This window comes from Myiozetetes cayanensis, unplaced genomic scaffold (assembly GCF_022539395.1).
Source record: "Myiozetetes cayanensis isolate MyiCay16 unplaced genomic scaffold, myiCay2020 scf9, whole genome shotgun sequence".
NCBI classification, from domain to species: Eukaryota; Metazoa; Chordata; class Aves; order Passeriformes; family Tyrannidae; genus Myiozetetes; species Myiozetetes cayanensis.
Genome location: NW_026088185.1, coordinates 5,139,821 through 5,153,835, shown reverse-complemented (window position 1 = coordinate 5,153,835; position 14,015 = coordinate 5,139,821). Strand labels below are relative to the sequence as shown.

Genomic DNA, 14,015 nt, shown 5'->3' with positions numbered 1-14,015 from the left:
ATACTGGGGACCTGATGCTGAGTATACAGACTGTGTGCTCCATCTCCAGGAGTAAAACGCCCCTTGACCTGCTGCCTTCTGTTTTCCCAGTGTGCTCTCAAAAGCACTGTTTGGTACATGTAGAAGAGAACTGGCTAAAAAGAAAAGTCCTTTGGAGCCAGATATACCTGCAGCTTCAACCTGATGCTGTATCCTGCCAATTGAGCCTTCAAGTCAGGCTGGGTGCTGGGAGAATGAGAACTGGTTTTAACTCAGCTGAGAAATACCTATCATTTGAGCCAGAATGTTCCCCTTATCTCACTGCAGCATGCAGTGAGAAAATTACCTAAGGATTGCGTTTTTAGATACCCAAAATATCCAAAGACAAGAAGTTCTGCAGGAATACAGACTCTTTTTTTAAAGCATATGTGTGTATTTGTAAATATGATAAAAGCTACATATAGCTATATGCACACCCAAAGACAAGAAATTCTGGAGGAATACAAAGACACACGCATATAACACCTTTTAAAAGCATATATGTGTATTTGTAAATATTTGAAAAAGCTAGATGTAGCTATACTCACACATGTGTGTCATTCAGAAGTTCTGAAATTTCTGAAAACTCCAGAGTAGCAAAACTTAATTCTGCAAAATCCTCGGGCACTTTTTAGAGTTAAATTAATACTGGTGCAATTAAAATGGTAATACTATTTATTAAAAAAAGAGTACTTAAATAATTCATTTTCCTATTGGTTCTGTGGAGTGTGCTTAGGTTTAGCAATTATATGCTAAGTAAAAGCAGCCTCTCCTGTAATGATTTCATGATAATCTGACCTTTGAGGGTCCTGGCTCACAGCAGCTGGCACTTTCTGTAGGGTTTACAGACTGTAAAGTAATTAATATCTATGAAATACCATTGCTGGCCTTCTGAAGCAGTTGCATCCTTGAGTGCTCCCTTTTCTCCCTCTCTCGAGCAGCCTTTTTGGTTTTTTATATCCCTGAATGTTGGGGGTCTGGCCACTGGTCTGCTCCAGGTGAAGGGCACATCTTAGCTGAGGGGTGCACTGGTGATCACCTTCTCTCTGTTTAGGGGTTCAGAAGACATAACTGACATTCTGTCATACTTAATTTTATTTAATATTAAGCACAATAATAGCTCTTGAAAAGCTGTCTTTCAGGGAAAGGTAATAAGGGTATTAATAAAAACAGGTGAGGAGAGAGGCCCTTTTTTAGCTTCCTGCATTATTTTATCACTGTCAATCAGCTCAGAACTCCTTTGAGATTATTCCTGTATAGTTAATAACATTGTTTCTATGATGACTTTAATGACTGAACCTTTCTTCCATCCTTAGCTATGAAAATAATCACTCTGCTTTTTTTTCTTCTATAAGCTATTGTGTGGGGCTCAGTACATTAAGGAACATTATTAAATATAGAAGTTTCCTCTAATTAAGCCATTGGCAAAAGATGGCTTGTCCAATCATTTGCGGGTGATGGGTACTGAGAGAAATTATATCTTGTACAGAGTATTACACTTTTCCTGCCATGCTTCCCCTAAAAAAAGAACAAAATGATATAAAAATAAAGCAGTAAAGTTGCAAACTCAGGCAGTCAGAAATTAGATAATGCCAGAATGATGGCTGCCAGAATCTGCCTTGTGTTAGGAGAGATGCATTCTGTCCTTCCCTGCTCCTGATCACAACCTTTTCTTCTTTTCTCTCTGATCTCTTGCCCTGTACACTATCATTTCCTGTCACAAGATTACCATTTGTCCTAAAACCTTAATTCTTAACCTTTTTAGAATTTTATGTCAAGAGCAAACCATATTTTATGATTTTGTTCCTGGAAAAGAGAGAAATAATTTTCTATATAATTTTTCCAACACCTCCCTCCGTAAACCCACCTATAATTCAAAGATGTTTGTGCACCTTGAGAAAACCACCATTTGTTCATTGGTGCAATATTTGCATGTAGGAGCAATGGTCTGTTTAATGTGTCTGTTCATTCTGGACATGACTAAAAAAACTCTCATATCCTTTAAGATTCTGTGGCCTGCTCAGTTCAGAAACCACACAGAAAATGCAATGATTGGGGGAGTTTTTAACATGCCCTGTTGAAGAAAAGCAGTCGAATTAATTCAGAGGAAAATCCTATTTTAGGGTTAGTTCAGTCACTGCAGATGAAAGGTTGTTTTCCTAATTGGTGGCATTCTGCATAATATTAAAATCTGGAGTTTACGTGTCTTTCCTAAAGCATACCTTTTGAATTTGAAAATCAGATGCATTTACTAATTGCTCATATCTTATAAATTATGGATCTCTCCTTGATGGAGACTTTAACTATCTATTAAACCCTGAGTAACAGAGTTATTCTCCAGCTTCTAGATAAGTAAATCAAAACCACAACTTTTAAAACAACAAAAAGCCTTTTAATGTTTTATATTAATAGAAATAAACCTAATCAAAAGCCAGCGATTAATGAATCTCTGCAAGGTTTCTATTCTTTAAGAGATTAGAGTTCCAAAGGCTGAAATAGTTTCAGAAGGTAGGTGTGATGTTGAGCTCAGATGTTGTATTTATATATGCTCAGCTAAAAATAAGAGTTGCTAAAATCCAATTATGGATGAAGATTCTCCTCCTCAGTGAAACCAGAGAGTTAACAACAGCAATATTCACTAGCTTCTGTGTGCAGAAATGTCCTAGAGTACCAATAAAGTTAGATCTTCCCAGGAAATGCTTTGAAAATGCTCATTACAGAGTGGTTGTTGCTCATATGAAACAAACTGGAAGTCTGTTTTTAGGAAAGTATTTCCTTGGGAAAGAAAAGAGGAGCTCTCCAAAAATAAGTAAAGTACTCTTTCAGGGTTGGATAGCCAGCTATTTGCTTCTTGCAAAAATGCAGACTGAGAATGTTGAGCTGAAATTTGGCAAGGTTAACACGTTTTCACTATGTGTAGTCAGTTCCTGCGTCCAGAAATAGAAACAGCCTTTTGCTTTCAGAAGTGGCCTGATACCTTCACCTGCACTTTGAATAGAAAAATAGAAAAGTCCTGTTGTTCTGCTCCACCTCTGTACAGATCTCTGGGATGTTTAATTCATTCTGCATTGCTCTGAGGAATGGGAATTATGCCGACTAAGCTCCCATTGCTTCCATAGTAGATGGCAAAGAAATTTTAATAAACGCATTTAATTTATCTGACTATAGGTTTTCCCATAATTCCTACCAACTAACCTGGCTGTGTACTAGGAAAAAAGCAATCACAGTGTCTGATATACAAAACCTGTTACTCATCATACATCAAATGAACAAATAAAACTTCCTTCTTCTGTTAAATGACCACAAAACATTTGTAGAATCTTTACAGGCAGTTTGCTTACCATGGTATGTAATTCTGAACAACGTTACAGCCTGCACTGCATTTGTCATGTGTACTCTTCCATTTGACTTCTGATCAGATGCTTGATCTTCATAATCACCGTGGGAAAGACATCCTTCTTCACCTCTCCTTTTTGTTTCCTCTGTATTTTGTTCCCCTTGATCCACTTGTTCTCTCACACTGTGTGCAAGCTGGAGAAGCTGGAAGTGCTTCTGAGCTGTGAGAGGCTGAGCATCAGTCTGCCTCTTCCACCTCTTTTCTTTGTATAAATATGATTATGAAGCATTGTGCAGTGAAGGTAACAGTTCAGGTCCTGGCTCTGTGCGTTGTTAGGAGAGCATCTCTGCTTCAAGGACTCTGCTGTCTAACTCTAAAGAAGAAATGTCAAAGCTGATATTGGATGCAGATGTCCCATAAGCAGTTTCAGGCATCAGTTTGACAAGACAGCCCTTGCTTGGCCTTTCCTAGTGAAAGCATCTCGAGATCCTTGAATGCGCTCTCAGCTACTCACGGGCCATGGCTGTCTGAGGGAAATTGGTAAAAGGGGATGTCTTTTCACATGGTTATTGCTTTTATAAAATCCTTCCAGAGTGTTGATATTATTTGGTTTATGAAGTAGCAGTTTGTGCAGTTTTATGTTGCCTGGAAAGAAACTATGATTTACTTGATTGAAGCTCCCAAAAGCAGAGAAAGTAAAAGGCATTAATCTCTCCCGCTGGAAATTCTGTAACTGGGCAAGCTATAAGCTGATATGCTTTGAGTGTCTGCAAAATGTAGCTACTACTAAACAGCCCAAATGGTAAAACATTTTGTAACAGAATAATGCCCTCATTTTACTCTTTCCAATCTAATTTACAACTAAGTTTTCCCTTGGGAGATGATACAATAAAGTCTCCTGGAAACTACTCTGCAAATATGTTGAAGACCAATCAGGTATTACAGTGTAATGTCAAAATTCTTATTGACTTGCTAAACATGTACTCATCCGTAGCTTTTGTCAGGACAGAGAGATGTTGGCTGTGAAGATTGAGTTGTTATAGAGTGCAGACTTTGTCTAGGTCATACTTTTGCTCAGCATAAACAGTTTAGGATTTATTGTGTGCACTCAGCCAGGCTGGGCACCTGAAAGTTTAAGCCAACACTTCTAAACAGATACACAAACAGAAGAATTATGTTTTAGACTGAAAATATTGGGAAGACACTCAGATACTGGTGTAAACCTGCTCAGTTTCTCGGTTCAGATGATATTTTTAATGGAAAAATAGGCATAGACATGTGGGGCAAGCTGACATCTGAGCTTAAGTCAAACTCAGTCAGCAGGAAGAATGCTTGGGTACATTTTTAGAAACTATATTTCACAATTTGAAAGCAAAAGGATTGGGTTTTTTTGGTCCCGTTATTTACCTATTTTTCTATTTAATGTTCACGTTCCCACATTATTTTATTATTTGGTTTATTACTATTTTGTTTTTCAAGACCCACATTTTCTTCCCAGCAATACTTTGGAACATGAGTCAAGATATGCATTTCAAAGGCTCCCTGTGTTTTTGTCCTTCCTTTCCAAATGCCAGATTTGGGCATTGATCTGTGGTTTTAAGGTTTCTAGACTGGCATTTGCTTTGCCTTCAAGCCCTCCCTAGACCCTACTGTAATGTACATTAGCTTAGACACAGCCTGACTTACCTCACATATGCAACATACATCATAAATAAATACCTGCACAGCTAATCCTCCTATTCTAATGTATGAAAATTCCCAGTCTTGGAATAACAAAACGTAAAGTCCAACCATTCAGAAAACAAAGCTTTAGTTCAATAACTCTCAAGATGGGCTCTATAAATTATGTAGCAAGATCTTAATTTGCAAATTGCCACCACCTTAACAAAAGATGCATATAACTGACTGTTGCTTCAGAGTTGAGGTAATTGAATGCTGTATTTAAGCCACTGGTCTGCTACTCAGGATGCTATTAGTGTTTTGTAAGCATATTATCAAAGAAGGCTAGAAGTCTGTGAGGACAAGAGTATGAGTTGAAGTTCTTACCACCAGCTGTCTTAAATAACTGAATCACATTTTGATTCTGCAGCAGTGCAAGGCTTCTCAGGTACAGCTCTTGACAAAATCACATCCAAGCCCTTCCTTTGCTTTAAAACATCTTAAAGCAAACTGAAAGACTACCAGAAATTCTTTTTGCGATAACCAATTTGAATATAACCCACCACTGTAGTGTTTTGAATGATAAATTCTATGCAGGTGCCAAGGCAGTTCAGTTAGGATACACTGCTTCTAGATCAGGCACTAGAAAAAAGGTTTTCTACAAGCTGTGTTCTGATATTGATCAGTGTGCTCAAACTTGAGGGATTTTTATTGAAGCTTGTACAGAATACCTGAAAAACCACTGATGCTCAGGAGGGCTTAACATCACAGTTTCACAAGTGTTGACGTAATTAAAGGATGCACAGCATGAAAGGAGACAAGAGAGGAACTTGTTGTGGAACAGAATTCCATACGTGCATGCTGTGTTAGCTTTGAAGTCTCTAAATGCGGTGTTCTCTGAGACACAAGAAATGTCAGTATGTACTACATATTTCTCATGGTTATGGATGGGGATTTGGGGGAAGCTGGCAACAGCCATGTGCCTGAATCCCATAAATAAGTCTGCTGAACTCCTTTGAAAATCTCAGTTTATTGTGTCGTTCAAAATTCATAACCCTGAATGAGCAATGCATGGAACAGCTAATTGAGTTCCATAAATTGCAATAGGCTTGCATTTTCTACATTTTGGATATTAGTGTTTCCCTTAGAATTGCAAGTGCTATAACTGTTTAGAGGCCACTTTGTAGTTATTCAGTAAACATTAATTTTTTAATTATGACAATGACAGATGTATTGCATTGCATGGGTGAAAATGTATGAACAAATAATGAAAATTAATTGGTGGCTACCGGCACACTCACAAACATGCCTGATTGAGTTTTGTGAAGGTGAATATTATGATTGCCTTGAAAACTTAAAATTAAGCAAGTGTTGACTTTGCTGTATTGTGAGTTTTTTCCTCACAGTAAAAAATTTGTTTCCTCAGGAAAAAGTTTTGGCTAATTGGATGTTGAGCAGTTCTCACGAGATACAAATGTGTACGTTTTAATTGATCAAAAGGCAAAATGTGAAATGCTCTGTTGAAGTCGACTTGAGATGTCAAGCTTCTGAAGGAGGTGACACGGTGATGACTATTCACGTTTATTATTGTAATTGTGACTTTACTGCTGTTAACCTTTGTTAGGGAGGAAAGAAGGGTGATGCACTTAGGAAATATTTTCCCTTTGTATCACCTAAAATCTGACTTTGTTAGGATTTAATGTAATGCGACAAAGCCCACAGTTCATGATGGAGGGTCAGTCCAGTTCCTTGGATCGGAGTCAGGAAATGTCTGTTATCTGCTGGCAACTGAGCCATGCTAGGAGCCATGCTGCTGCCTCATGAAATGGATATCCCCTGAAAATAGAAATTGCTGTATTTGCAACAGATGGGATGAAAAGCGTCCACTTGCCTTATTCCCTATATGTATTTAAAGTTCTTTGCTCTTTCTATACTCTTTCTTGTGGAAACTCCTGTCCCCCCACCAACTTTTCCTGGTAGCTACCTTTCTTTGTAACCTTGACATGGTATCCTGACTTCCCCTGGGCACCAGAGCACTTCTGTCTCTCTGCAAAACAATGGAAAAAAAGCAAAGGCTTTCATCTTTGTCTCTCACGTGAATTTGTTTAATATATATACTATTTTTTTGAATTTCTGTGAATTAAACACACTTGTTCTTTGGGTGATCCTCATCTCCTGAACTTGTGTTTATTGGTGCTTTCAAGTGAGTTTGAAGTAGATCAAAATGTTCATAGCTTTTATGGAAAAGGGGAAAATTACCCTAAAAGATAATAAATTGTCTGGGGTCCCAAAAGTGTGAACTGACCACTGTGGCAGGTTTCCATTGCCCTGACGCCATGTCAGGGACATGTATCTGGTCAGCTGAGGCAGAAGGGCTTTACCAGATTATGTTCAGCAACTAGATAAATAACGTTTCTGCCTCTAAAATAAACCCCACAATATAGCTCTCCTTGGTGCCTCTACCACAGCCCAACCTTCCCAATGGATGTTAAGAAGGCTTAGTAGTGTTTATGAGAAACACTGGCTTCCCTAATCATTCATTGATCTGTTGTTCTCGGCAGAATGATGAAGTTTTCTCTGTTATTTTGCTCCACTTCACTCAGATTCGCTTGATTCGAACCGAGGAGTGATTTAAGGTGGAAGTCTTGCCATTTACTCCCAGCTGATAGAATAATTCTGGCTTTGCTGTTGGGAATTTAAGGAGCTTCATGCTCAGGTAATATTAGTTGTAATTGGGGGAATGGGCTGTCGAGAGCTCGTTCTTACAGTTCTTACTTATCACCTGAAAAAGAACCTCCGAAAATAAGCGTTTTGGTTTTGGTGTCATTTTGGGCCCAGTTTCTCCCGCACTCTCCATAGGACTGCCTGGCACAGCTGAGGGCAGCAGCAGCCGCCATCTTGGGACAGCACCTTGACTGGGTCTGTTCTTATCTCAGGGTAATTATTTTTAGGTTTAAGAACAAAGAAATGGCTATGTTTGACCTAGTAGAGGCTGTTAGAAGACCATTTTATAGGCTGCCGTGCCAAGGCTCTGCTTTCTAGGGTGCAGAGCAATGCTGGACCCAGGGATAGCAAACCATGGAGCACAAGTACTCGTCTCCTGTCTGAAAAGGGAGATACAGAGCTTTTCTCTGGTATATATATATCAGACTTGAACCCTGTGGTTTGGTGTGGTCTGGTGTGGTTTTAAAGCAGCTCATGAGGCTTTAGATTAATACTTTTATTCCCCTACACTGCTTTTGTTTCCTGCTTGTCCTTTCTTATCCAGGGACTGATGTTCAAGTTCAGTTGGAGGAGCAATCACCTGTGGCTCTTGAATCCTCAGAGATTTTTCCTCACCTGCTTCCACACTGTCACATGTCTGCTTGGAGGGCTTGATGGGCAGTGTCCCTTTTCCCTTTGGGACACGGAGCCTGTGAGGTGCTGCCTTTTCCTCCCTCAAATCTGTAAATTCATTCCTGCTGCCCTATCCACCTTTGGGGAGCCCAAATACATTTACCAAACCAGTAAAAGTGCTGTGGGAGTCTGAGCCAGTTGCTACCTCACTCAATGTCTTCTTCATGTAACAGGTCACATCTCAGGAGCTGGAGAGATGACAAGGAGAGGGGAGATCACACAGGCCAGGAATTCCCAGTCAAAATAATGCTGTAACGGGGCTAGAGGGAAATCCACATGCTTTGGAGGTTTACAGAGTTCATTTGGTTTTCCTCACTGAAAATTTTTAGCTTTAAGTCTGTTGGTGATTAATCTGCCTCTTTCTGTTCCAGTTGTAGGTGATGGGAATAAAATGCAGGTTATTTGCATCCTTGTCTCCTTTTTCTTTCTTTTTGGAGGGACAGACTCATATGAAATGTGTTTTTGCAAGAGCCTACAGCCCCAGCAGGAGAATCAGACTAAGAGGTGACACTCAAGCTACCACTGCTGTGAGTTGCTTCACCTTCTTAGATTAATGCTGCAGCCAAAAGAGCTCAAATAGAGCATTAGGATACCTGAATTCAGGATACCTGAAGAGGAAAGCCTTTAGCCTTGTATACAAAAGGATGAGAGGTTTGGCACAAGTTGCAGAGGAGGAGATCAGGCTGGCTGATCCCGTCTGGCATGAGGATTTGTGAGTCAGCATGGAATCCAACAGGGCTTGGAGTGAGCTCCAAGTGGGCAGGTGTCCATTTTCAGTAAGAATCATATCAAAACTTGTAGTGACTGGCAAAGTGACTGTGTTAGCCAGGTGTGACCAAAACCTGAGATGCCTGCTGCACTCCCTGTACACTTTTTTCAAGCTGGACTGCTCAGAAAATACACCAACCTGCAAAACAGGATATCCCTCTGCATTTGTCATTCATATTTGAATTTAAAACCAAAATAAACCTTAACTTAATATATCAGACTACTAGGTTTGGTCAGTTTTTTATGTTCTAGTAAATTAGAACCCCCCTGGTTTATTTTCATAATTTTGTTTTGCAAGGATGAACACGGCAGTTTATCCAGCAAGTGAATAGGTGTTGCAAAATGATGGAAGCCATGGGACTGGAAGGGATCCTCTGGTTTGTCAAAGTACTTGCCATAATTTGTTATTTCAGCTGGATAAACCATACCAGGTGCAGGGCTTCTTAGGCTGTTCACAATTATAAACAATAAAACTTTGTCGTTTTTCTCTGGTTTTTCTCTTCTTTTCTTTCTCTCTCTCCCTTTTTTTTTTTTTTTTTTTTTTAAGTTTGGAATGAAGATTTGCTGCTCTGTATGTGTCATCTCTGTACTGTGCTGAATTAGGGCTCTTTCAAGTGGACTTGCTGTTTGGCAGTAAATAAGACATATCCTAAAAATAGAAGACGTGGTTATAAGTGACAACAATTGGCAGGCAGGACTTGTTCAGATGCAGTTTTGGAACTGCTTTTAAATTTTTTTCCACTCAATTCCAAGTTAAACATCTATTTAAATTAATTAGAGCAATCATAGTATTCCTAGAATATCAGTGCAGAAATTGAAGCCATGAGTATAATTTAAATGTTTCCTGAATTCTGAAGACAGGCTGAAAAAAGTCAGCTTAAGGAAATTTTTGCATATGATGAAAAACAAATTCCTGACCAAACTGGCTAAGCTGAAATATCTGAAGGCGAAGAGCTATTATGAAATTGCTGGTGAGCTTCTGATTGTAGTGGAATCAGTGTCCCAGGGTATAATGCAGCTCTATATTTAATACTGAGCTGCCGAACCATGCTTCTCAAGCTAGCTCTACTCACTGGGCTCTCATCAGAGTCCTGTAATGAGACTGGGCTCTGTTTAGATGGCATGTCTGGGAATAGCTCCAGAGCTATTTCAGCAGCTTCAGCTAAGTACAGGTGTTTGACTTTGGAAGGACAACTAGTACTAGATTTTGTGGCATTAGAAATCTTTCCTTAGTTGTACTATCACATGTCTTAGTCATATTACAGACCTTTTATAAGCCTAATTAAAGGGCCCTAGCAGACTTAAATCTGAAACCATGACAAAGCACTGAACCAGCAAAGCAAAATCCTTTATTAATGATACATACATGACACATTTAATTCGATACCTGCTGTTGCTTGTTGGGTTGTTTTTATTACAATATTGACTGGCGTCCCCATCGTGTTTGTTATAGTCTGTGCATGTTACTCTAAGCATAATTTTTCTTTCTATGTTTTGTTTAAGTATTGACTTTGCCAAAGGGAAGGAAAAAGTGCATACAACCACTTAAGCACACAAGTAGTGTTATCAATTTCTGTCCACTGAATATGCATAAGCACATAAATATCCACATATACAGTGGTTGCAGGCTGTTGCAGGCATGGGATTAGGTGAGCTTTGAAAAACATATCAATGTGGAGGTCCTGTTTTTGGGAGCAGCTCTGGGCATTCCCCCAGCATGTGTCAAGTCCTGATAAGGATGGTGGGGTCTATGTGAGTGTTGAAATGCCACTTTTTAAAGGCATTTGCATATTTCTGGGCCATTTCCTTCAATTCCGTAGAGTGAAAACTTTATTTTCTCCAAGAGCATATTTTTCTTGTTTGGGGTGGTTTTGTGTGGGGTCTTTTTGTTTTTGTTTTGGTTGTGTCTTTTTTTTTATAATAACATCTTAGTTCTGTTAATCTTTTGGACTTCCAAAAAGTATTTCTAGTTATTGGGGTTTGGGATCTTTTTTCTCTTTACAACCCAGGTAGTCAATTCCTGCAATATGAGCAGGAGGGTTATTGAGCTGTTCGTCTAAAGGCAGCAAAATCTCAGCCAACCCAAAGATGCAGCAATGATTTTGCTAAAAAGAATTGGATAGCAGTTTTGATCAAAGACTGGTGTATAGTTCTAGCACTTCCAAATGAAACTTCAAGATTAATCTTTGCAAATACTCAGTGATCAATTCCACTTAAAAGTACAAAAATGTTTGTTAATGCATCTGTGCTTAGTCTTTACTCTTCTGAACCTACCCCCTATCTACCATCATTCCTGTTCGATGGTGAGCTCTTCCGGAGGTGTCTTCCATGTTGTGTCCCTTCAGTGCCACCCTGAAATATGCTGTACAGCACAGAGTTACTTGCAAACAGACAATGTCATCTGAACTATGGCATTTCCCCAGTGGATTTTGCTCATGTAGTGCAGAGGCCTTTGACCTACTCTCTGCTTTGAGTTGTGCAAAGTCATCCTTTTGTGAATCTTTAATACCCTACAGTGAATTTCTACTCAAGTTTTACTAGAGTGAGGAAAAGGAGTACCTCTTTATTTTCTACCTTTCCAACAATTATTTCTAATAAACTCACTAAAATTGAAACAGAAATGTACTTGAAACTATGAGTTGAAAACGAATTTGTTTTCCAAAAGTGGTTTGTTTGGTTTTTTGGTTTTCTGTTTTCCTTGGGTAGCAGCATCTCATACTAAAGCATCCACCATATGGGAAACTCAGGACAGTTAAAAATGGACCATGTCTAATATGTTTGTTTTGGTTTTGCCTTTCAGTCTATCCGAGAAGTGACAGGCTATGTTTTGGTGGCTTTGAACCAGTTTGAATACCTGCCATTGGAGAACCTGCGCATCGTTCGTGGGACCAAACTCTACGAAGAGCGGTATGCTTTGGCAATATTCCTTAACTACAGAAAGGATGGTAACTTTGGACTCAGGGAACTTGGACTGAAGAACTTGACAGGTAAGGGAAACTTGCAAATGTGATGGATTAGATGCAAGAAAAAAAACCAACAAAACGTTTGAGTATTTACCTCCATGTCCTCAGTCATTTGCATTCTGCAAGTAATAGAGGCACCACAAGAGGCTGACAGTTGTGTGAGAGTTTCATCAGTACTTCATTCTTTTTTTTGGTTTATGAACCTACTTTTCTCAATACTGGTCAAAGACTGTGCTTGGAAGCTGTTCCAAGAGTGTATTTGAAACAAAAATAATTGTTGACAGAGTAGGTGAATTTTTTTTCTGAGTTTTAATATCATGAGCGCTGGCTCCCAGCCAAGTGCCCGGACTTCAGGGACAAAACCTTTTCCCTCCTTCTCACTCTCTCTCAGTTGACCGAAAGGATCACGAAAAAGAAATCAAAAGAACCCAAACTGAACTGAATTTCAAGTGGAAGATTTATATATATAAAGAAAATTGTATACACTATTACACCCACAGGGAACTCCCCAAAAGGGAAAAGGGAAGGGAAGGGAAAGGGAAAAGGGAAAAAGGGATAAAAAGGTATACAAAGCAAATACTTCCCTCAAGAGACAGCGAGCCACACCACACAACTACCGGCACTCTCTGCCTCTCAAGGCCAACCAGATGCACCAGACCTCACTCCCTCGCCCGGGCAGAGCGACAGCAAAGCTACCTTTGCCTTCAGTCCACCGGAAGAAAGAGAGCGAGAGTTTCCTCTCTCTTCTTATTTATACTCTTGCTTACGTAAAAATCATATGGAATACTGGGAACATGGCCTTGGTTCCTTGGATGCAACCTGGTCACCAAGGAAGGCCTAGACTCAAAACCACTACAGTTGCTTTCCTTGTAATCCTTGATTATGGCACATGTGTTGCTTCAGGTGTAGGGTATTTTCTGCCAAGTTGTCTTAGTTTTGACATCCCCTGAGCCTCTTCTCTTGCTGCTCTCTGTCACCATTGCTGCTGCACAGGGCTGTTGGGGAAAAAGTAGGAGGTGAGAGAGAGACTGTATCTTTCATGTATTTAATTTTAGAATGCCCTTTTCTAAGCAAAACTAGTGCATTGCATATAGTGAGAAAAATGCTTGTTTTCTTGAGCCAGAAACGTAAGCAAAATCCATGGGTTTTTGTTCATCTGTAAATTCATGGCTGGAACATATTGTAGGGTAGATCAGTGCTTTATTTCTCCCATCTGAGGATCTACAGGCAGTGGTTTCAGAGATTAAAACTTGGCTAAATGTCACTGGACTGTAACTTAATAAAGGGTAGACAGAGGTAAACTCCTTTTATGGAATTCACTGGAAGTATTTTATTTATATGTAGTACCTCATCGATTATTATAATTTCTACCCTGAGCTTTGGTGATTATGAAATGTCCTTATTCTTGCTAGCAGCTAAAAGCTTTCTGAAAATCACTGACCTGAACTGGATGTGAAGATTGAACCTCAGTACAGAGAGGTAAGAATGTTCTGAACTCTGTTTAGGCACCCTTCTCTCTCTGCTTTTTTTTGTGTCTCAATATTCAGAATGACATACATTGAGACATTGTATGTCATACAATGACAGACATCCCCAGTCAAGCCTCACCAGGCTGTACAGCCAGGCTTTCAAAAACAGGAGGGAAAAGGAGGCCTGAAATACTTTACAAAATAAACCAGGTTTGACTGACGCTTTCTGATCAGGCTCTTTCTTCTGGTCAAATTTTTAACAATCTTCTCTTATGAGATCATCATGCCAATATCAGAGTGCTTCCCAAAGGTCTCTAAATCTCTGCCATCTACTACTCTTCTCTCTGACCATCATAATCTAATATCCTTCTCTTCTGTTCCCGTATTTCTTCCCACCTTTCTGAT

The 14,015-nt window shown here is 39.4% G+C and overlaps 1 protein-coding gene across 1 annotated transcript in view; it reads left to right on the top strand.

Annotated features, from left to right (window-relative positions):
* The window catches only part of ERBB4 (erb-b2 receptor tyrosine kinase 4), a 610,968-nt gene that overhangs the window by 310,622 nt on the left and 286,331 nt on the right, over nucleotides 1-14,015 (top strand). Inside the window, exon 3 of the mRNA XM_050340452.1 lies at nucleotides 11,979-12,165. Within this exon, the coding sequence (XP_050196409.1) occupies nucleotides 11,979-12,165 (187 nt within the window). The remainder of the gene's footprint in view (nucleotides 1-11,978; nucleotides 12,166-14,015) is intronic.